The 25,097-nt window shown below is 40.5% G+C and overlaps 1 protein-coding gene across 14 annotated transcripts in view; it reads left to right on the plus strand.

Annotated features, from left to right (window-relative positions):
* The first annotated feature begins 684 nt into the window (after positions 1-684).
* Positions 685-25,097, plus strand: part of Kdm6a (lysine demethylase 6A) — a 138,969-nt gene continuing 114,556 nt past the window's right edge. For 12 of the 14 annotated variants that reach the window (XM_027433300.2, XM_027433304.2, XM_027433303.2 and 9 more), the window contains exons 1-2: positions 686-1,221; positions 1,435-1,498. In XM_027433300.2, the coding sequence (XP_027289101.1) occupies positions 1,061-1,221; positions 1,435-1,498 (225 nt within the window). In that variant the 5' untranslated portion in view covers positions 686-1,060. Of the gene's footprint in view, positions 1,222-1,434; positions 1,499-25,097 lie in introns of all 14 variants that reach the window. The other 2 variants (XM_027433299.2, XM_027433301.2) reach the window with 1 other exon arrangement.

Here is a 25,097-nt window from a genome sequence, read left to right on the forward strand (position 1 = left end):
GTGGGGTTTCGGACGGCCACTACGGCCTAGTGTAGGGCGGCGCCCGGGCTGCAGGCTACGGGGCCGGCTGCTGCTCCTCTGGCGCACTCCCCGTGGAGGCCTTTATTTCCAGCAGGACCAAAGTAAAGTGGGCGCTTTCTCCCGAGGGCAGAGGTCTGGGACCGAGTGTGGACTCGGCCGCTGCTCGGCCCTGTGGGGCTCGATATTCCAGAGAGCGCGGGCGCGCGCCGGACTACCGAAGCCACAGTCTCGGCCTACCCCAGGGCTTCCCCGGCAGCCAGAGACTGTCCATGGCGTCCTCGCTCACGACCTCGCCCTGCCCGAGCCCTCCCTTCCCCCCCACCCCTCCCGAGCCCGCCACGGCTCCCGAAGCGCCACGGTCCGGACCCGCCATTCTCTGCCGGTGTATTTAAGGATCACAACCTAACCGGCTGCCCCCACTCTGGGAGGAGCCTTCTCCGGACGGACGCGCCCGTCAACCAACCAGCGACTAGAAGTGGCGAGCATCCCGCTCCCGGGTCTGTGGCGGCCTCGGTGGGCGGGCTAAAGCAGCTAGCAAGTTGAGTGGAGCCACGGCTGACGCGAGTCAACAAAGGTCACGTGAGGCGCGTGGCCCGCTCCGATTGGCGGCAGCGGCCGGGCAGAGAGGGGGGGTCACGGCGGCGGCGTGGGGTTCGCTGTGTGACACAATTACAACAACTTTGTGCTGGTGCCGGGGAAGTTTGTGTCTCCTCCGAATCCCCCCAGAGCTCCCGATCCCCGCGCGCTCCGGCTATTCCCGCCGTCCCCGCCTGTGGCTGCCCCCTTCCCGCCCCCGCGATGTGACCCTACAGCCGAGTCGTCGCCGCTCCCGACCCCGTCAGTGGCTCCAGAGCTCCTGCTGCCGCTGCCTTCACCTCTACCGCGTTGGGATTTTTCGCCGCCGGCTTTTCGCTGCGGAGCAGGAGGCAGAGATAAAGTTGGTGTGCCGGTCCCGTGCGGAGATTGGGGGCGTCGTTGCGGGCCCCGGTCCGGGGACGGGGGGGTGCCGGCGTTGGAGTTGTGAATTCGCTGCGTTTCCATGAAATCCTGCGGAGTGTCGCTCGCTACCGCCGCCGCCGCCGCCGCCGCTTTCGGTGATGAGGAAAAGAAAATGGCGGCGGGAAAAGCGAGCGGCGAGAGCGAAGAGGCGTCCCCCAGCCTGACAGGCGAGGAGAGGGAGGCGCTCGGCGGACTGGACAGGTACGGGGCGCGGGCACCGGCCGGGGCGACTCGGGACAGGCAGGCGCCGCTCTCGGCGGAGCCCGGAGCGTGGCTTGTCTGTGCCGGCGGCGGGGCGGGCACCTCGGCTTGGCGCTCTCGGCGCCGCGCCGACGCCGGGGCCTCGGGCTCTGGCAGGGACCAGTCGGCGGCGTTGCAGGAGCACTAACGAGCCGCGTGTATCTCTCTCTGCAGCCGCCTCTTTGGGTTCGTGAGGTTTCATGAAGATGGCGCCAGGATGAAGGCCCTGCTGGGCAAGGTAAGGCAGCTGCGGGCCGGAGCGCGGACACGGTCTCTCGGGCCAGAGGCGCGCTCGCCCCGGGCCCCGCGGCGGGGGTCAGCACTCATTGTAGCCTCGAACGACGGCCGAGGGTATTGGGCCAAACTATTTCCTCCTGCCCCTGCGCTCCCCGCACTCTCTGGTGCCTCGCTTGCTCTCTTGAGAGACCACTTCTCCGGGAACCAGAGCGACAGAGGCGGCAGCGCATTTTGGGCCGAGCTCATGTGGGGAGACCAAATTGCTTCCGATTTTACCGCCCTTGGGAGCTAGGCCGGTGATCCCCGAGGTGCCCCCTGCAGGGGCAGGAGATCATAAACGGGTGCAGATTTCTTTCAATTCCCGGTTTGTTACCTCCCTTGGTTTTTAGGCTCTTCCTTTAGTCGGCTTGTTGGTGATGTCTGCTCTTAACCAAACATTTGGGTATGGCTTCTTGTCTCTGCTCCCTAAAGGAGGAAGTTGTACGTAGTTTAGGTCGGTGAAGAGTTTTGCATTGGGTTGTTGACATGTATCTCAATTGGTATATGCTTTACCTGAAGTTAGGTGACTTGTTTACTTTTTGGGTCTTTCTGCCATAGTTATGTGTGAGTGCGTTTTCTGGAGCTTAGTTTCCTGTGAGTCTGTCGGGCGGTTGGGGAGGATTCGGGGTGTAGTCTCTTGTTTATTTGTGTGGAAAGTTGTTGGTACTGTCATTTAGTTAAGTAATGGCTGCTTCTATCAGCCCAAGATGGCGGGACAGGGTGGGAGGAGAAAGTGAAAGGGGGGGGTTTGGGGGAGGGAGAAGAGGTAAACATGGAAATAAATAGTATCGAAGAATAGGCTTCTCCTTTGGAGCGTGTAGCTCGGTGGTTAATAAAAATGATCATAGATTATTTTCATGTAGATTTTTTTTTTTTGTACCCTTCTCTAGCTTGGAAACCGCATGCATAAGACTGGTAAATGGTTATCAACCTGTAGCACAATTAGTTACCCATCGTAAGCTATTGAACAAAGGCTGAAGGAGTTCAGTCTGCTCTAGTTTAGATTTCCTGATCCAAGTGTGATTGGAGTGGTATTAGGAGGCTTTCTTGTTAATGCGGACCCTGACACTTGGAGTGTATGATAGGTATTGCATCCATTAGACATTTTCTTCTGTGGCTGAAATCTCTAGGTTTGCATTTGACATTTAGCTCTATTGTTGCAGTTGAGAAGTTTAAGAAAGATAACTAAAACCTAACAGCATTTTTAAAAGTTGATTATTTTAAATCTTTACTTTTTGGTTTATCGGCATTAATTGCTTTTATCTGTGATCACACTTGTTTTTATTTAAAACTATCTAAATATAAGGAGTTTTAATTGCAGACAATGACCAGAAAGCAAAACAGACATAATCCTTTTCAGTAAGTCCAGTTTCTTTCAACGGTAAGAACATTTGAATTAAACTTGGACAATGTGGGTATCAATTCGTTTCATTAAAGTTGTCGCTGGAAAAAATGTGCAGTGACTAGTTCTGGACTGATATAAACATCACTAGTTGTCGGTCCTTGGCTTTTAAGGTTTTTTTCCCAACCTATGTGAAGTATTTTATGTACAAAGACTAGATTACTATGAAGATGTCATTCCAAAGTTAATTACAGTGTCCAAATTGAAGGGCCATTTTATTTTATTTTACTAGTCTACGTTAGGTTAGTAAAGTTGCTAGCAGGATGAATTCATTTGGAAAAGTTTGACCAAATGTATTGCTTTTGGTTATGGCCATGAAGAAATAAGTGGAATCTGTTTTATGTACATGTGTAAAGTGCTAGTTCATAATTTCATATCTTAGACTGCTTGTAATCAGAATCACAGCGGGTGGTGCTTAACATTGGATATTATATTGTAATAGTGAAACCTACAGTTAACATTTTAAAATTGAGCATTTTCAAAATTTTCTAAATGTGCATTTTTTTTTTCTGGTATTTGACTACAGTAACATTTTAAACATGAAAAATTTGTGAAGCTTCATTTTATTTTGGGGAAGAATTATGACTTCATAAGGAAAAAAAGTGGTTTTGGCTCAGTGCTCCTTAGAGTCCTACCTATTTAGATCAGGACCCAGCAGCCTTAATGCTAAAAACATTCTGTATTATGTACTTTGAACGCTCACATGACCTGGGTTCTGTCCTTATTAGCCTGAATGAACTAAAATGTGTAAATGAGATTTATGTGTAATAAGACATTTATGCTTCACAAAATGTAACCTTTCTTCTGTTTGAATTGGATTCTAAGTAGATTGAGTGAATTAGAGCCCTTGGAAAGAAGTATTGAATTGAGAATCAGTATTTTTGGATGTGAAGTTTGGGGAGTGGAATGATTAGTTATATTGGTTTCAGAATTATTTCCTATGTAATATAACTCTTTAAAAAAAGTGTTGGCTTTTCTCTGTGGTGGGGTGTGTTCAGGCAGTTTAACTGAACACATAATACATTGAATAATTCCTAGAATTCCTTTTCTTAGCTATGAATTTTGTTGCATTATTCTAAAAAAATTTTATTCTGTGCCAAAACGTGTTTCACCTTTTTGTGGAAATTTAGTCATTCCTACTTAAGATTTTCCCCTTGTGTTTTTATTGTATCCTTACAGTATTGAAGTGCACATTTCTAAAAAGTCTAAAAAGTTTTGGAATACTAAAAGCATTACTGAAAGCATTACATAAGTATTTTTTATGTGTTCCCAAACTTACAATTTATTACTTTTTAATGTGTGAGGCTGCTGTATTTCAGCTGATTTCTCCTGGACTCTGTATTGTTTTGTAAGATTCCATTATGGAAGAGTCACTGAAAGAAATTTTCTTTGCAGGATTGTTTTTGATTTTAAAAACTTTAATACAATATTTTTTGTAGTAATAACCTTAAATTAGGTTGTAAGGAATGAGAGCTTGCTTTAGAATTTTTTTATTATGGTGTGATCTTTAAATTTTCTCTTTAATGCCAACCCTTAATTTTTGATAACTTAATTATTCATTATTATCATTATTATTTATCTCTGTGGGTGTTTGGCCTGCATATTATACCTGTGTACCACTTGGGTGGTGACTGATGAGGCCAGAAAAATGTTCCTGATCTCTTTGAACTGGCAGTAGTGAATCACCATGTGGGTCCTTGGAATTGAACCTGGATCTCCTAGAAGAGCATTCAATGCTCTTAGCCACTGAAGCCACTGAGCCATCTGTCTCTCCAGTACTAATAATTCATTATTTTTGTTTTCCTAACTACAGTGGAATTACTGAGAAATAATTAAGTGAAACATTTTAGCAGAAATAAACTATGGTGACTTTTTACAGTTTTGAAAACTTTTTGGGGCATACATTTTAGTTAGATAAGGATTTTCGTTAGGTGTATATAAAGAGAAGAAAAGTAAAGAGTATAAATATGGCCCTGCCGTGTCCAGCACTTGGGAGGCAGAGGCAGGCGGATCTCTTGTGAGCTCCAGGCCAGCCTGGTCTATAAGAGCTAGTTCCAGAACAGGCTCCAAAGCCACAGAGAAACCCTGTCTCGAAAAACCAAACCAAACCAAACCAAAACAAAAACAAAAAACAATAAAAGAGTATAAATATAAAACTGTAGTATCACTAGAGTAATAACATGGTAGAGGCCTGGGGAAGGTGGCTTTGTCAATCTGGGGTATCTCATCTGTGTGTGATGTAATATATGACTAAAATACATAGTTCTGGAGCTAGAGAGATGGTCCAGCAGTTAGGAGCTAGTACTGCTCTTGCAGCAGACCAGAGTTTGGCCTCCCAACACTAACATTGGGCCGCTTACAGCAAATATCCCTTAGCACTGCAGCTCCTTAGAACTTCAGCTTTAGGGCTCTGATCTGGCTTCTATGGGCATCTGCACCATACATGCACGTATTCTACATAGAAGCACACACACACACACAGACACAGAATTAAAATTAAGGCAAATATTTAAAATGAAATCTATAGCTTTTTTGTCGTCGAATTTGGTGTGTGTGTTGTGTGTGAGGGAGGGAGGGAGGAAGGGAGGGGGGGGAGAGGGAGACAGCATGCATGCAAGAATGCAGGCTAGAGCAGGCACACTAGCAAGCACCAGGGAAAGTCAGAGGACTCCTTGTTATCGCCTTCCTGTTGTTCCCTGTTGAACCCAGCTGAACATGCTTGGTAGTAAGTGATTAGGGGCTTGAGGCATATCCCTGGTCCTATAGTTGTTTATTTTAAACAATCTTATTGTTAAGTTTGTCTTAAGTATTCTGGTTGGATTTCTTTTAGATAATTCTTTTAATAGATTTTAATAGAATACTTAGGAATTATAAATTGTTAATTTAAAACATTAAAATGTATTCTTAAAGTCATATTAAGAAAATAGTTGATGTTTTTATTTTTTGGGTGGGTAATGAAAATAGTTTAAGATCCACTGAAGCTTATATTTTCCTAAACTTGGTTTTCCATATATGAGGAAATTATTAGGTCTGTTTTAGGGGTGTCTTGTCTGTGTTATAATATTTGGATTATTGCTGATGTGTGGAAACAAAATGTGTACTTTTTGTTTGTAGGAACTTAAAGGGGATATTCATTTCCAGAGCTAAAGAACTTTAGAGTTTTGGTTGGAAAAAGTAGTTATAGAAATAGTATCATGAGGGCTGACGAGATGACTCATCAGGCAAAGGCACTTGTTGCCAAGCCTGAGGACTTGAGTTTGATTCCTTCGAATTACATGGAGGAGGGAGAGAGAACCCATTTACCTCCCTCTCCCTCTCTTTCACTTCGTCTACCCAACCCCACAGGCACACACACGCACACACAATAAATATGCTTGTGCTTGAAAATTAGGTTTCTAATCTTAAAAATGTTTTCTAGTTTGGAAAATTACCTTCTAAACAATTATGGTCACAAATGTTTGGATGAAGTTTTATGAAATCACTATATATTTGCTAACATTTTTGATATGTTCCCTCCAACAAAATTATAGTAAGAGATTACAGAACATGTTTACATTTCTGTCACTGAGTAGAGTTGCAGCAATGCTTTTGTAGACACGAGTTTTGTTTATTTGAGACAGGGTCTAGCTCTAGCCCCAGGTGGCCTCTAGGTAATCAGCGCCCTTCAGCCTCCTTAGTACTGGGATTTATAAGAGTGAGTCTTAAGAGTGCTTGACGCTAAGCTGATAATTTTAAATTTCTGTTTTTTTTTTTTTTTCATTGAATAGATTTTCTGTAGACTCAGTTACAAAAAGATAAGGCAACATTTGACTCTCCTTTATATAATTTAGGTTGGTTTTTTTTCTTTTATGTTTTTGGTTTTTCAAGACAGGGTTTCTCTGTGTAGCTTTGGAGCCTATCCTGACACTGGCTCTGGAGACCAGGTTGGCCTTGAACTCACAGAGATCCGCCTGCCTCTGCCTCCTGAGTGCTGGGATTAAAGGCTTGTGCCACCAACACCCAGCTCTAGGGAGCTAATTTATGTTAAAAAAACAAACTGCAAACTACCTACCACATCATCTAGAAATTGAAATGATGGTTGGGCTGTTTAGGGCCTATGTAATTATTTGCAGACTATTTAATTAATGGTGTTTATTTAGTGAATGCATAATTGATAGTCATGTATTCTTACTGAAACTTGTCATATAATTGCACATGCTTTCTATATTGGTTTGTAAGTCAGGATAGTAATATTTGAATATACACCAAGTTCAAGTGGTCAGTGTAGGAAATATGAAGGTAATGTGGTTATCACTATGTTAAACTTGAAACTCCTTAAGTTGTGTGATTAGCATAAGGATAACTGGCCTGTGATTATCATTGGTAGAAGCACAATGTCAAGAACTCCGAACATTTGTAATAAAGGTCAGTTTAACAGATTACAAGGCTCTTAAAAGGATGGTAATTATTTATTGGAGATACTAATTCTCAATTTAGATAGTAACGAGGTGCTTTTAATTTGTTTAGGAAAATAATCTAAAAGTCACATTTTAGCTTTTTCAGCTCTTCAAAGAATGATCTATGTGTTATGTACCTCATGAACTTTCTTTTCTATGGGTTCTTAAATGAGTTTGTCTGCCAACTTAGAAGATCTTTGACAGTTTTGGAAGGATAATCACAAAGTAGTTAAGTAATCAGTATTTTGGAGTGTAAGAACACAACTGGGGAGATGGATTTTGAACTTTTTACTTTATAGACTTCTCTCTTGTAAAAATATTTAGATTTATTTATGTATGAGTATTTTGCCTACATGTATGTATGTGCACCACGTGTGTTCCTGGTTTCTTCAGAGGTCAGAATAAGGCATTGGATCCCCTGGGACAGGAGTTACAGATGGTTGTGAGCCATCTGTAGATGCTGGTAATTGAACTTGGGTTCTCTTAACCACTGAGCGAACTCTCTAGCACTTCTCACTTTGAAAAAAAATTTAAAAATTATTATTACTATTATTTTTATTTTTGGTTTTTCGATACAGGGCTTCTCTATGTTGTCGTGGCCTGGCATGTCTCAGCCCCAAACCACAGAAGCCTGAGTGGGGGAGCGTGGACTTGGGAATTCCTAGTAACTCAACGGTGATAAAGACCAGACATAGGCATCTTGTCATCTTTAGAGAACTCTCAGTTCCATGCTGAAAAACTGGAGTCCCTTCTTTAAGCATCTCCTGGCTGTTTCCTAACCATGCTTCCCTGACCCCTTGAGACCACTTCTCTCCCATCTTCCTGGACCCTATCAGCAGATCTCTCTGTACCCTCTCTCCTCCAGATACCTCCTAACTATCTGTCCTCACTTGTCACCTACACCTAGCCCTCTGCCCTCCCTATTTAAATGCTTAGTTCTGTGGAGATGCAAACTAGAGGCATTCTCCTCTGAGGCTATGCCATTCAACAGCTAATCAGCTAGCATCTGCAACACAATTGTAGACCAGAGCTCCCAGTTACTGGAACCTGAGGTTTGGACCTCTAGAAATCCTATAATGGAATTTTCCTGGCTCCAGACACTAACAGCCCTGGCTGTCCTGCTACTCACTTTGTAGACCAGGCTGTCGTCAAACTCACTGAGATCCCTCTCGATTCTGCCTCCCAAGGGCTGGAATAAAGATGGGGGCCACCACCACCTGTCTATTTTATTTTCTTTTTTAGGTTTAAATTTTTATTTTGTGTGTGTCAGTGTATGTATGTGCATGTTGTGTGTGCCTGTGGAAGTCAGAAGAGACATTGGATTCCCTGGAACTGGAATTAACAGATGGTCGTGAGCTGCCAGGTGGGTGCTGAGAACTGACTGAACTTGGGTCTTCTGCAAGAGAAACAAGTACTCTTAACTACTGAGTGCACCATCTCTAAAGGCCCTTATTTTTAATTATGTGTATATGTGTCTGTGTATAGGTTTGTGCACGTGAGTGTAGTGTCACTGAAGACCACAAGACGGTGTCAGATCTCCTGTACCTGGAGTTCCAGTAGTTGTGAATTGCCTGATGTGTGTGCTAGAAGCCGTACCTTGTTCCTCTGCAAGAGCCATATGATACCTGTCTTAACCACTGAGTCATTTTTCCAGCTCCCTCCCTCCCTCTCTCCCTCCCTCTCACCCTCCTCTCCCTCCCTCCCTCCCTCTCTCTCTCTCTCTTTGTTTTATTTCAAGACAGGGTTTCTCTGTGTAACAGCCCTGGCTGTCTTGACCAAGCTGCCCTTGCACTCGCAGAGAATCCATCTGCCTCTGCCCCTTGAGTCCTGGGATTTAGGGTGTGCACCACCACCACCATCCTGATAGACTTGTTTTTATTTTATCTATGTGGGTGTTTTAACTGCATGTGTGTCTGCATACCACACGTGTGCAGTGTCCTGGAGGGCCAAAAGAGGGCATTGGACCCTTTGGAACTAGAGTTACAGATGGTTGTTAGTCACTATATAGATGGAAGGAACTGAACCAGGATTTTCTGAAGGAGCAACAAGTGCTTTCAACTGCTTCAGTTCCTGTGCCTGTCTGTCTGTCTGTCTGTCTGTCTTACATTTATTTAACCTTTATTTTATGTGCATTGGGGTGAAGATATCAGATCCTCTGGAACTAGAGTAACAGACAGTTATAAGCTGCCATGTTGGTGCTGGGAATTGAACCCTGGGTCTTCTGGAAGAACAGTCAGTGCTCTTAACTGCTGAGCCATCTCTCCAGCCCCCTTTTGTCTTTCTTTTGAGCATAGTTTGCTATGTAGCACAGGCTGACCTTGAACTTGGGATCTTGCTGCAACTTCCTAAGGGCTGGTTGTTTTTTAAACTAGAGATGTTTGAAAATGGTACAGCTCTGTGAGTGTTAGACCCCCGGAAAACTCAGGCCTCCGGGGTCCCAGCCCAGGACTTCGGTCACCCCAATCACCAGGCAGATTCGAAAACTTGATGCAAACTGCACGAGGCTTTATCATTGTTTAACGAGCTAACCCCATGTTAGCTTGGGTCTTTCACACACCCGCCATGGTGGATGGCTAGCAAAGACAGCTTGAACTGGCTGCAGAGAGATCTTGTAGGACAGCGTAAGGGGAGTGTCTAGGGGTTATGCACAGGCTCAGGATTGGTGTGCCTCCAGGCTTGGAGGGCTTGCCCTGTGTTGATTGGCCAATTGGTTGTTATGACCCATAGGCCCTCCCAGGGTGGTTGCTATGCTCATCGGGTCATTGCTGTGCACTTGTCGGTAAAGCACACCCAGAGCCGTAAAGCATAGTGCCATCAGCTAACTTCTGATTGGTTCCTTGCCATGAGGCAGGCACCTAACCTCTAGTGACCAAGGCAAGGTCATGGTGAGCACGTGTTACTGTCATGGCTGCCGAAAGGGGCAGCTGGTCCTTTCATGAGAACATTACAGCATTTTTTTTAAAACTAAAGATTACTTTAAATTTCTGTTTTTATAATTCAAAAGCAATTTAAAATGCTTTTTTGCATTTCTGAACTTGGTGGGGGAATAGTGAATGAAGTACAGACAGGAGATGCTGTTATTTTGCGTTTTAGGTGGCTTTGTGATAGTGTAAGACCACCAGAAAGCTCAGGCTTTCAGGATCTTAGGGTTAGGGTTAGTACTTTCCAGTACTGTTACTCCTTAGGGAGAGGCTTCCAGGTGAGTCCCGGCTTGATTCCTCCCAGTCCTTTGAAGAGTTCAATGTCTTTAGCAATAGGATCTTGTCTGCAAATTCAGGGAGGCAACCAAGGGCAATGGCATATATTGCTTTGGGGGTCTCTTGGACTCCCCTAACAGCAGTACTGAAGGAGTGCCTGGTACTGGGGTTTTGTTAGATAGCCCATGGCTTTTGGGGGGCACATTGTCACCCCAAGTGATAGACTTCTATTAAATTCTCTTTGTACATGTATGTATTCGTACATATATGTAGATTTTCAGGTATCCTTAGTGTTATTTATCTGCCTCCCTCCTGTGTCCTGTCCCCTGCTTTCATAGCACCCATGTCCTATTTTCCTTTCAAGAGCTCCTGTTTTCCCCCTTTAGGATGTATCACTGCTGTTTTTACTCTTGGGCCTGGTGTGGCACAGGCTGATAGTAACCTAATTTAGGAACTATAACTCTGAAGTATGGGGTCAATCTGCTATTTAACCAGTTTTAGGTTTCTAAACCCGTTTTTCGACTGTTTGCCAGACCCCCCAACCTCCACAAGTCTGTCTGTTTTCACTTTTGACTCCCTTCCCTTTTTATTCTATCCTTTGTCTGTATTGCTAAAACTTGTCATTCTGTTAGTGGTCTTTGGTTTTTATCTGGTAGTATTTGTTGTTTTCCATGTAGTACTATAAATAGAAGATAGAGCTACCCTACCAAGTTTATTCTCAGGAAAATGTTGGCCTTTGTTTATGGTTAAGGTATTAATATAGTTCTTTTTAACTTGAAACAATGGAAGAAATTGTTTCAAAGGGCTATTTTTAGGCTTCATTTATTAGGTTCTGTATGGGGAAAACTAAGTTTTTAGAGAAAATTTCTAGTATTTTCAAAATTAGAGAAGGTCAACCAGTGAGCTAGGTGACATTCATCTATCACCTACTTCAACAGTTTTTAGTCCTTGGTCAGTTTTGTTTCTTGTGTATTTTGCTCCTTACCTGTGTTATTTTCAGGCAAGCTTGCAACATTAGTGACATCATTTAGCCCATAGGTATTTGTGTCTAATATTCAAAAATGATTTTTATGTCAAAGACCAATGTAATGTGTCATGTGTCGTGTTCCCCCTCCCATTTTTTGTTTTGTTTTGCTGTTTTTTTTTTTTTTCTGTATGAAAATTGAGGATAATTTGCTTGGAAAATAAGTAGAATACACATCAGTTAGGTAGCTGAGTTCATGTGGATTTTTATTTTGATATTGTTGTGTTTTTTCTGTTTAGAATATTACATAGTATGTGCCAGAAATAATTTTCCCTAAGAACTTTGGGTCTTAGTTGTTTGAGTTTGTTCATAGTTTCTATGTTTAGGGAAAATATGTTTTCAAGATAAAGTGCTTAAGCCGGGTGTTGGTGGCGCATGCCTTTAATTCCAGCACTGAGGCAGGCTGATCTCTGTGAGTTTGAGGCCAGCCTGGTCTCCAGAGACAGTGCCAGGATAGGCTCCAAAGCTACACAGAGAAACCCTGTCTCAAAAAACCAAAAAAACAAAACAACAACAACAAAAAAAAACAGTGTTTAAAATATATATTTTAGATAACTAGAAAAATTTTTGCTTCAATGATTTGTGAACCATTTGTATTGTTGGGAGGGTTTATATGAGTTTTGAAGACAACAGTTACAGTTTGTTGGAAAACAGCAGACTGAGACTATACTACAGTAAACAAAATAATAAAGATGTACAGTACCATAAACTCTCAAATGATAGTGCTATTTTGACCTTTCAAAAATTTTATTATGAGTAGTTTAAACTGCATTAGATAGAAGTTTAATGAACTCTTATTTATTTATTTATTTATTTATTTATTTATTTATTTATTTATTTATTCTTTTGGTTTTTTCAGGACAGGGTTTCTCTGTGGCTTTGGAGGCTGTCCTGGCACTCGATCTGTAGACCAGGCTGGCCTCGAACTCACAGAAATCCACCTGCCTCTGCCTCCCTTGTGCTGGGGTTAAAGGCGTGCGCCACCAAGCGCACTCTTGAATCAGGGCAAGTGATATAACTAGTAGTTGGTTTTATAGATATTACTGATGGTGCGGGGTATACTAGATATGAAGTGCTAACTGATAAATAGTAAGTAATACGTAGATTTTACGGTAGAAATCTGCTCCCATATACCAAATCTGCTTAGGCAAGCATCTTTTGGAGGCTCAGTTTTTCCATCTGTAAGGTGGAATTCATAATAGATTTCTTCCGTGCCATTGAATTTTGTGTTACAGAGAAAAATAGTGTATGTTTAGCTTTGAGCTTGTCATGTAAGATGCCCAGTACAAGATAATATGCTATAGGAAAAGACAAATTTAAAGTAAGACTGTGATTAGTTATGAAATAGAAGACAGGTGGAGACAGGTTTTGAAAGCTCTTGTAAAGATCTTGGCTTTAGGGTTTTTGTTTGCTTTTCCTTATCAGTTTCTTCTGCAAGGAGGTGCTCTGGTCTAGGTCTTCTTTACTTAATTCTGTCCCAACTTGTATATATATACTTGACTGCCTACCTGATATGAGTTGGTTTGAGGGCATTGAATATGAACAAACTGTATTTACCTTTGTCTTCAGTGTTTTTTGCCTTTGTAAATGCCATACACCACACCTGTCATTCCAGAAACCTTGGAATATTTGCAACACCTCTTTTTTTTTTTAACATATTAAGCCCAGGCAGTGGTGGTGCATGCGCCTTTAATCCCAGGCAGAGGCAGGCGGATGGATCTGTGTGAGTTCAAGTCCAGCCTGGACTACAGAGCTTGTTCCAGGACTGCTAGGGCTGTTACACAGAGAAACCCTGTCTTAAAAAAAAAACAAAACAAAACAGAAAAACAGAAACAAAAACAAACATATTAAGCCCTAACAATCCAGAGTGTGTCATTTCTGCATTTCAGATCTCAAATCTACTTACCTTCTGCTACCATGCTAACTGCAGCCACCATTCTGTCTTTGATGTTCAGGTATCTTCGTGCAGGGTTATTTTTTGTTTGTTTGTTTTAATGAATTAAGTGTATTTCCACATAGTACAACATTGAAAAGTTACAGAAAGGATATTGTAAAAAGAAAATCTTCTTCTAAATTATCTCTCAAAATTTAATTACTGTTTTCCAAGGCAACCGATGAAAGGTTTGCTAGGTAACCTTTTATAGTATTTCAGCACAGACAAGAGCATAATTGTGTTGTATGTTCCTCTTAAATATTTGTGATCATAGTGCATATGTTTTGTTAAACTGTTTTGTTAGTTTTATTCCTAGCCATGTGAAATACTTTTATATGTAATTGTCTTGGGTTTTAGAGTCATCTAGTCATTTCTTTTTTTTTTTTTTTTGATACAAACTGCACGAGGCTTTATTATTGTTTAACAAGCCAACCCCATGTTAGCTCGGGCCTTCCATCCATCCACCATGGTGGATGGCTAGGAAAGACAGCTCGAAGCGCCTGCATTCATCTAGTCATTTCACATAGTGAGATGTTCATGGGAGAATTAGTTTGGCGATTTTGTTTTAATTTTTGAGATTTTTCTTATGTCCTTTTTAATGTGGTATTCAGTGTAAAAAACGCTTCAGCATGTACAGTTCTTAATTGAAAATGTGTTCACATATTTTTCTTAACAATTGCTTAACATGCTAAGACCTCTCAGTTGGAATAATTGGTGATTTTTGCCTTTGTATTTTGATTTTTATTAGTGTGATTACCAGGATTCATGAATGCTAATTTGATTCATTTCTTGGGTATGTATAGAAATAGCCATAGTTGATGCAACTTAATATCTTGTATTTGTGAATCATTCATCTTCATGTTTTATTCTTTATTACTACAGAAAATCATCACAAATTAGCAATAGGGCTAGAATGTTGCAACTTTGCATGCATGGTCCTCTGGACCTTAGATGACAGCATTGGGGAACTGGTTGTCTCCTGCCCAGCTGAGGCAAGATTTCTCTTGTTTTTCCTGATGTGCTGTGTGTATACTTCAAGCTAGCTGGCCTGGGACCTTCTGGGCTAGTCTCCTGTCTGTGTCTCCCATTTCACTTTAGGAATGTTGAGATTGCAGATGTAGCCTTCTATATATGCTTCTTATGTGGGTTCTTGGGGCGCCAGCACCGAAAGCCTGGAGATTTGGATGAATGACAAGACCCCCACCCGGTTGTTTTCTGAGAGAATGTCTCTCTCACCTTTATTGTGGAGCAGCCTTATATACAAACTTGCAAAAACCCCAGGTGTAAGGGTTCACAACAGGATGTTGATGCTAGTGGGACGAGGTTGGGAAAACGAGGTACCTGTGGTTATGCTGGAAAACAACTCATAGAGATCCTGTGGGGGCTGGGTCCCAACAGGTTCTGGTGTTAAGTTTGCATGTCTATCACTTTTAACCTGCTGAGCAATCTTCCAGAATGTCCCAAGGCCAAATGATTTCTGAGATGTGCATGGATAAGAAATGTCACATTTTAATGGATAGATACAGTATTGATGCTAGGAAATTGGGTGTTACAAAAGAATCACTTGGCATTAGTTTTTAGGTACTCTGTGATCCATTGAAAACTTACTGCTGCGTTTTGTTTAAATATAGATTTGTATGTTGTATGATTATAGTTTATCCAAAAAGGCAGAGTTGGAAGATTGTAAGTAAAGGGACCAGCTCCCCATTTCGGCACCCATGACAGTAACACGTGCTCACTATGACCTTGTCTTAGTCACTGGAGGTTAGGTGCCTGCCTCGTGACAAGGAACCAATCAGCTGGTGGCGCTATGCATTAAGACCCTGGGTGTACAAGCGCACAGCAATGATGCACAGAGCATAGCAACCACCCTGGGAGGGCCTATGGGCCATAACAACCAGTTGACCAATCAACACAGGGCAAGCCCTCCAAGCCTGGAGGCACACCAAACCTGAGCCTGTGCGTACCCCTAGACACTCCCCTTACGCTGTCCTATAAAGATCTATGCGCAGCGGCTTCAAGCCATCTTTTCTAGCTGTCTGCCATGGCGGGCCGACAAAAGACCCGAGCTAACATGGGGTTAGCTTGTTAAATTACAATAAAGCCTCATGCAGTTTGCAGGAAGCTCTCGAATCTGCCTGGTGATTGGGGTGACCGAGGTTGTGGCCTGGGACCCCGGATACCTGAGTTTTCCGGGGATCTAACAAAGTTAGATATAGTGTATAATGCCTAGGGAGTTATACTTTAGGAACTCTTTCAACCTTTTTTTTTTTTTTGTAAGACATGGTCTCACTATGTAACTGGCTGTCCTGGAACTCACTGTGTAGATTAGGCTGGCCTCTGACTTCAAGATCTGCTTGCTTTTGCCTCCCAGTAGAGTTGCTGGTAGTTGCATATGTTTTAAAGGATTTTTTTTTTTTTTTATTTTATGTGTATGGGTGTTTTGTGTATTTCTGTGTACTGTGTGCATGCAGTGCCTTTAGAGGTCAGAAGGGGGTGTTGCATCCTCTAGAACTGGAGTTCCAGATGGTTGTGAGCTGCCATGTGGGTGCTGGCAACCAAGCTCAGGTTCTTACACTGCTGAGCCTTCTCTCCAGTGCTGTGTCCCATCCTCCCCACCCCACCCCCTTTCTTATAGGGTGTCACTATGTATAGACTGTTTGGGATCATGTGGTAATCTTCCTCCCCAGCCACTTATGCTGGTAATTGTGTGTGCTACCACACCTGACAACATCTATCATATTATTTTTCACCTGTTTATCTTTTTTTGGTGAAATATTTATTCATGTGTTTTCCCTCTTTCTTACTTGGATTGTTTCCTTTTTACTGTTTGGCTTTGATCTGTTTAAGTGTCTTTTAGAAATGCTGGAGATAAAATGTTAGAGACTGGTGTATACTGGGCAAGCATTCTATCTCTGGCTGAGCCAATGCCCTCAGCCTGAGGGTTCTTTGTATTTTGATTTTTAGAAGTGTTAGAAATCAGGTGCTCCCCTAGCCTGCCTTCAGTGGTTTAACTCCAGTAGCTACAACTCAGTTCCAGCTATGTCATCACCAGTCTCTAAATGTCCTTTCAAAGATTTCCTCCATTACAGACTGTTCTCCCTCCCCTTCTCTTTCTCTCTTATTCTTGCTCCAAAATGGCCTTTCACCCCTCCCCCCAATAAATCTCTTGTGTAAAATTTGTTAGTTGGTGTGGTCTCTTGTGCCATTCTTTGGTTTGGATCTACTAAGGTACTCTTGCTGCTTAACCCTAACAACAAGTATTTCTGCTGCTTAGTAAGCGTTTGCATTTGCTTTGAATGTTTTAATGTTTTTTGATTTTTGTTTTTGTTTTTTAAAGAGAGCAAGAGTCACCAATTTTCAGATAGATGGCTGTGCCTGATGCCTTTAATCCCAGCACTCAGGAGGCAGAGAGGCAGGTAGATCTGAGGGTTAGGCCAGCCTGGTCTATAGAGTGAGTTCCAGGACAGTAAAGAGTTACACAGAGAAACCCTGTCTCAAACAAAACAACCCAATAAAAAGAGATACCAATTTTCTAGATATTCAATTGAAAAATTTACTCATTCCATATATTCCATATTTATGTATGGGGTGTGTGTGTGTGTGTGTGTGTGTGTGTGTCCCTACACCTATTTGTTAAAAAGGTGATATTCTTTTCTGTCTAATTGTTTTGTATCTGTCAAATTAGTTAGGCATAATTCTAGAGTCTTACTTCTTCTGGGTGCTGTATTCTGTTTCTTATGCTCATAGATCTGTTCTTCCATTAGTATGATTTAATAGCTAAATCTAAGCCTTATATATCAAATGTTGTAATTCTTAGCACTTATTCTTTGTCAGTATTGTTTTAGCTAGTTTGAGGCCTCTTCAGAAATAAATAAATGTTCTATATTCATTTAAAAATAAGCTTGAGGGCCTATGAGGTGGCTCAGTGGGTAAAGGCACTTACTACCAAGCCTGGTGACTTAAGTTAGATCCCCAAATTCCACATGGTGAAAGAAACAACTCTTAAAAGTTGTCTTATGGGGCTGGGGAGATGGCTCAGCGGTTAAGAGCACTGCTTACTCTTCCAGAGGTCCTGAGTTCAATTCCCAGCAATCATATGGTGGCTCACAACCATCTTGCAATGAGATCTGGTGCCCTCTAATGGCCTGCAGGCATTCATGCAAGCAGAAATCTGTATACATAATAAACAAATAAATCTTTTTTTAAAAAAGTTGTCTTATGACCTTCATATATGTGGCCTAAGTCATGTGCACTTACATACATGTGTGCACACATAAAATGCACTAAAAATTATTTTAAAAAGTTGACAAGAATTGCAGTAACTATGTATTATAGGAATTACTATGTTGTCTTCCATTCCTCAAGTTTGAGGTGCTTTTTCATTTAATTAATTTTTTTGTGACTTATTCCATGAGTATTTGTTAAATTCATTTACTTTGAAATGTGTAAATTATGATTGTAGATCTAAATTTTAAAAATTTGTGAGTGAGTGTGTGTGTGTGTGTGTGTTGTGTGTCTTTGTTCAGGCATGCATATGCCACAGTGTACATGTGGAAGTCAGGGGAAAACTTGGGAGAGTTGATTCTTTCTATTTTGTAGGAGAGCCCAGGATTGAAAAAAAAAATTATTACTGTTTTTTATTTTCATGGCTGGGCATCAAACCTAGGACCTCATGCATGGTAGGTAATTGCTCTATCACTGAGTCATACCCCTCATCCCTGTGATGTATTAAATTTTGTATTAAATTATTTGTTTTGTGTTGTGTGGGCCTACTCATGCAGGCACTATTGGAGGACAGAGGTTGATGTCAAGATGTCTTTACCTCAGGTTTTTTTGTTTGTTTGTTTACCTCAGTTTTTGAGTCACTTTCTTTTACTTAAACTGGAGCTTATGGATTTGTCCAGACTGGCTGGCCAATTGTGCCTGTTTTTATGTGGGTTTTGGGGATCTGCACTCATGTCCTCATGCTTGCATGGCAGACCCTTGTTTATCAACTGAGTCAGCCATCTCTCCACCCCAGCATGTATGTATGTATGTATGTATGTATGTATGTATGTATGTATGTATATTTTTGTATGGTAACCTTGACCGCACTTTTATCTTAGCAAGTTTTATTATTAAAGATTCCTTGTGTGAACTTCTAAGTAAAGACACATGTTACCTGTTAAGTATTAAAGTTTTATTTTTTTTCCTTTCCAACCTTTATGCCTTTTGTCACTCTTGCCCCATTGCAGTGGCTACTAGCATTTCCAGTAGGTACTGTGTTGAATAAGAATAGAGACAGTGGATATCTTTTCCTTGTTCCTGAAGATAGAGGGAAAACATTCAGTTAATTTTATTGCAAAATATGTGGTTAGAGCTAAAAAAAGATTCTGTAAAATTACATACATTCTGTGTGCTCGTGTAGGCACATGTGTGCAGATCAAGGGATGGATTGTGGGAGTTGGTTCTCTCCTTTGTACGATGTGGATCCTGCGGATCCAACTCAGATTGTCATACTTGGTGACAGGCACCTTTACTTGCTGAGCGTGTACTTAAAAAAATAAAAAAGCTCATGATGTATTTTTCAGTAGATGCCATTTATATGGTTGGGAAAGTTCTTGTATCCATTCTCCCTTATCCTGCTTTTTAACTGTTAAGTAATTTTTTTTTATGAAAGTTGGATTTTGTTAAATGCCTTTTTTCTTTTCAAGTGAGGTATTTGATATGATCTTTAGTCTCGGTGTGATAACTGCTGAACCAGCTTTACATACGCAGAATAAAACTCAGTTGGTCTTCATGTATACTTTGTTTTGTACCTTGTTGTTATATTCACTAGTTTTTTGTTGAGTTTTGAGGGTGTGATCATGAGGAGAATGAATTCTGTTGAATTTCTGTGTTTGAGTACTTTTTGGTTTATAATTTGGTATAGCACTTGTTTAGCTTTGGTATCAGGTTACTACTGGCCTCCAGAAAATGAGTTGGGAAATGTTTTCCTTTTATTTCTGAATGAAAATGTGTGAAATGGGTTTTAATTTTTCAACGAAACCGTATAAGCTTCACTTTTTGAAGCTGTCATTAGGAATTTATCTTTATAGGAACATAGAATATATATATATGTATATATATATGTATATATATACATATATATATATATATATTGGTGTGTCCTTTCAATGGCTATTTGATAAGTGATTCTCTCCCTCTCCCCCCCCCCTTTTTTTTTTCTTTTGAGATAGGTAGTCCTGGTTGGCCTGGAATTGACTACATTGACGAGGTTGGCTGGGATTAAGGGCATGCACCACTGGCTTGTTTCAAGTTTCTTAAGCTAGACAGTGTTAGCACATTACCTTTCAGCACTACTTAGCAGTGCCTCATATATTCTGTAACAGTTTTCATTTACTTTTATGATTTTTAAAAATTTTTCCTGAGATTTCAAATACCTTGGAGCCCTGGAGTATTAACAGTTTGTTTAGGTTATGAATATTTGGAGATTTTTCTCTTAGCTCCATTACTGATTTTTTTAGCTGACTTCCATTGTGGTCAAGAGGTTTTACTATGTATAATTCCCATTCTCTTTTAGTTGTCATTTGTTTTATGATTTGGAAAATGTTTTATTTTTTCTGTGAATATTTCTGGATGCTTAACTATGTATTCTACTCTTACTGTGTAAACCAACATGGCAGATGATTGTGTTTAGTTCTTCTCTATCCTTGCTAGTTAGCTGTCCAGTATTGTTTAGTATGTGGTTTTCATGTCTTCATCTGCAATTGTGGATTTGTGTTTGCTTCCTGTACTTTGAAGTTCTGTCATTACGTATATCTTTTGGTGTGTTAATCCTTTTGTCAGTATTTAATGTCTCCCTTTGTTTTATTGGTGATTTCCTTTGCTCTGTTGTTCACTTTCTTTTACTATGAACACTTTTGCCTTTTAAAACATTTAATATTTACATAGTAGTTTTCCCTTTTTGTGTATTGGAAGTAGAAACCAGGGCCTTGCATATGTTAGGCAAGCACTGTGCCTCTGTGCTACACTCCCCACTCTGGTATATATTTTTTCATTTCCTTTTTCTTTCAACTTAACTTGTGTTGTCATACTGGAAGTAATTTTCTGCTCAGATTGTATGATGTTAGACACATAAATTAACTCTTCCTCTCTCTCTCTCTTAATTAGTGCCCTACGTCATTTATAGTTAAAGAGTTTAAGCCTGCTATTTTATTTTGTTTAATGTGTGCTTTAGTTATGGTTTCTATTTCTGTGATAAAGACCATAATAACCAAAAGCAATTTGGGGGAATTTTATTTTATTTTATTTTACACTTGCAGGTAACAGTCCATCACAGGGAAAGTCAGGCAGGAAATTGGAGGCAGGAGTCTAAGCAGAGGGTGCTGCTTACTTGTTTGCTCCTCACACTTGCTCAGCCTGCTTTCTTACACATCCAAGGGGAATTCTGCACTGGGGTGGCACCAACCAAAATGGGCTGGACCCTCACACATCAATTACTACTTAAGACATTGTCCTATAGACTTGCCCAAGGCTGACCTTTCTTCCTTCCTAACTGACTGAAACTTCTGTCAAACTGACATAAAACTAGTGAAACACTAATGAACATAGCCTCAGGGACCTATATAACAAAACAAATGAGCTAAGATTTTTTTTTTCTTCAGACTTTTGGAAAATGAGAGGATATAAGATTCAATAGTAGCAGTGACTGAAAACTTCTCAAATTTGTTGAAACAGATCACCCAGATACAAAAGGGCGAAAGAACACTAAATAAAACAAAATTAAAAATACTGGCACTAACATCCTAATACCTAAACTTCTGAAAAGCATAGTTAAAAAGTTTCTTGAAAGTGACCAGGCAGAAATGCTTCATTATTTATAGGGGAACACCAGTTTGAAGGACAGCAAATTTCTCATCTGCAATCAGGAAAAACAAAATAAACAAAAAGCCAAAAGGAAATAATACAGCCCTTGTCACAAACTGAGAGGGAAATCTCCACTGCTTAGTTGTATGTAGAGCAAATATACATCTCAGGAATGAGAACTATAGACAAAAACTAGCCAGCAGAGTGTATTTTTCATTACTTTCTCCCTCCTTACCTTCCTATGGGATATGTATACATGCATGTGTATGCATGCATACATACAGAGTGCATCTTGAATTTTTTGTTACGTTTTTATTTTTTATTTTTATTTTATTTTTTTTTAATTTTATTTATTTATTATGCATACAACATTCTGCTTCCATGTGTAACTGTACACCAGAAGAGGGCACCAGATCTCATAAACAGATGGTTGTGAGCCACCATGTGGTTGCTGGGAACAGAACTAAGGACCTCTGGAAGAGCAGTCAGTGCTCTTAACCTCTGAGCCATCTTTCCAGCTCTTGTTAGGTTTTTAAGTGTGAGTCTTTATAGGTCTCTAAGGCTTCAATTGTTTTTTACTATTTTCTCTTTGTTTAGATTGGTGATCTAAATCTGCTCACAGATTCTATTCATTTGTGTGCTTGTGTTATGCCTAGCCAGAAAGTTTTTATTTTGGAAATTATTATTTTTAATTTCATAATTTCTGTTTGGTTCTTTTTTAATTGCCTTTTCCGAAAAATTTATTGTTTCAAGGGCAGTTATAATTGCTAAGCATTTCGTTGATGGCTTTTAAATCTATTGAATTAGTTTAAGACTGATAATAAATAGTGTTGCTTGTTTTTTTTTTTTGTCTCCATGTTCTATCTTTTTGGGTTTTGGTAGGATATGATATTTTGTATCTTGAACATTTTGGCTATCATTCTGAGAGGTCTGAGTTTTTTTTTTTTTTTTTTTTTTTTAAACTAGTTGACAATACCTTTGCATTGTAGGGCAAGAGCTAGGGGAGTGAGGTGTGTTGTGTGTTTCATAGTTTCAATTGGTCCTGCTGACAGTAACCCTGGTAAAGTGGGTTATTCTTGGTATAATAGGTGGGGTGAAGTTGGCAAAAGTTTTGGACCAGTTTAAGGATGTCTTGTCGATTGAGACATACAAGATAACATTCTAATGTGTTGTAGCAAGAAAGAAGTAGGGGCCTAACTCAAGACTGCTCTCATGCTGCAGCATACAGCAAAAACCTTTTACCTGTTCTCTTCATCCTGGTTGATGCCAAATGTAAAATTGGAGCTCAGCTCACAGTGAGTGCCACTCGAACAAGGGAGCAATTTAAACTTCTTGTAGGCCTACTACTCTGTTTCAGTGCTGGATGGATGTGGAAGTTCAGCCCCTACTGGGACCCATTGCCACTATGGTGACCTTGTTCAGTTTTGTTGATACTGAATTGGGGTGCAGCTTTAGCTCTTTGCCTGGTCCTGCTCAGCACTGAGGACTGTGTTAGGACGATGGGGTGGTGACAAGTAATAAAGTGACTGCCTTAGCTTTATAAGCCTCCTAACTGCTAGAGCAGTAGTCTTCAAACTGTGGATTTCGACACCTTTGGGGGTTGAATGACCATTTCACAGGGGTCACATATCAGATACCCTGCACATCATACTTATGTTAAACAATTCATAACAGTAGCAAAATTACAGCTATGATGTAGCAACGAAAATAATTTTACGGTTGGGAGTCACCACAACATGAGGAACTGTATTGAAGGGTTTCAGCATTAGGAAGGTTGAGAACCACTGTGCTAGTTCTCCTACCTTGCTTCTATGTCCCACTCAAAGTTTTCTAAATAAGGTAAATGGGAGCACCATATTTAAAATTTTTTTACTGTGTGTGGTGGATTATCTCCTCTTTCTTGCCTTGCCACTACCCAGTAATGGTGGTAACAGTAAAATATAATAAGTTAAAACAAAAATATCACCTCAGAGTTGGACAGGGCAGCCCAACAGAAGAAAAAGAGTCCAAGAGAACAATCAGACCCACTCATTCAAACACTGGGGTGTCCCATAAAAATGCTGATACTCTAGGTAGATTAAATTCAAAGAGTGCACATTAATATACATTACAGTAAAAAAAAAAAGAATCTTTAAAGGAACAACAAAATAACAACTTGTCATATATAGAATTAAAAAAAATACTTGATTTTATTTTGATTTATTTATTTTTTTTTTTTGCCTGAAACCAGTGAGATGACATCTTAAAACTATTGACAGGAAAAGATGGCCAGCAAAGAAGTCCATATCAATGTCTTATTACCATAGTTTTTTTTTTTGTTTGTTTGTTTTTTTTTTGGCCTGTGCTATACTTTTTATAGAATTTGAAACTTAAATGCTTCCATCTCAGACTATTGTGATATATATCCAAACCCACAAAAGGAAATCCTGGCTCCCTGATAACTTCCCAATCCTTCAGCTGTTTCTTTTCAGATTTATCACATCTCATTGTCAATAATTGGTATTTGTTTTTTGTTTCTTCCCTTGTACTTTAGACATTTGTGTGCAATAGATGATAGCCCTGTCCTGACTCAGCCTCCCTATTACTCTTTCTCTGTAATATGCTTTTGTGTTAAGTCAGTAGCTAGATTGTGGCGATATGTAAGTGTGGTAAATATGATTTCCCCTTTTTACATACAAGCTTTGTTTTGAGGCATGAATTGGGTTTTTTGTTGTTGTTGCTGCTGCTGCTGTCAGTTTTCCTTTTAGCATTGTGGCCACTTTTAGGTCCCTAGCTGCTCTCTTGCTTTATTTCTAAGTAGCGACAAGAGTACTTTTATTTCCTAATCATTTTTATTTGCTTCTGATTGTGGCTCGATTTGCCCTGTTATAATTTGATTATAATTCTGTAGCATTTTCATCACCTGAATTGAATTTGTACATGATTTGGTTAAGAATAAAATACTATATCCTGGGCTGGTAGCTCAGTAGTTAAGAGCCTGTATTACTACTCTTCCAGAAGGATCTTGTTTCCCAGCACCTACATTAGGTGGTTTACAACAGCCTGTAACTCCAGCTCCAGGGTATCTGATGCCTCTGGCCTCAGTATGCATTCGTGCGTGCACGCGCGCGCGCGCGCGCGTGTGTGTGTGTGTGTGTGTGTGTGTGTGTGTGTGTATGTGTGGCCCGTCCCCGTCCTGCCATATATACACATTTTAAAAAATAAGATAAAACTTAACAAAAAGGCATACATATCCTTTACTATAACCTTAAAATTGTATCTGCCCTCCACTAGCCCTTGTCTTCATTAAAAAAAAAAAGATTTTATTTTGTGTATGTGAATGTTCGCCTGCGTGTATATATGTATCCTGTGTGTGTGAGGTGTCTCTGTAAGTCAGAAGAGATTGGGTTCCCTGAAACTGGCTTGTAATGAGCTGCCCCGTGGGTACTAGAAACTGATGTTTTCTGCAGGTGCTCTAAATTCCTTAGCCATTTCTCCAGCCCTCTCTTTGTCTTTTAAATAAGTCTTTTAACACCCTCTAAGCCTTTCCTTCCACATCTATAAAATAGGATTATAGACACCGCTGACAGGCAGCAATGAGTGCATGTAAAATGCACTGCATTTAGCAGTTAGTAAATGTTGTAATAGTAGTTCTGATGTATAATATAATATATGTTAGAATTGTGTGGCAGTTGTGTAGGATTTTGTAAGGAGATTCAGAGAAGAACTAAGAAAGTGT

The sequence above is a fragment of the Cricetulus griseus genome, chromosome X (genome assembly GCF_003668045.3).
Source record: "Cricetulus griseus strain 17A/GY chromosome X, alternate assembly CriGri-PICRH-1.0, whole genome shotgun sequence".
In the NCBI taxonomy this organism is placed as follows: Eukaryota; Metazoa; Chordata; class Mammalia; order Rodentia; family Cricetidae; genus Cricetulus; species Cricetulus griseus.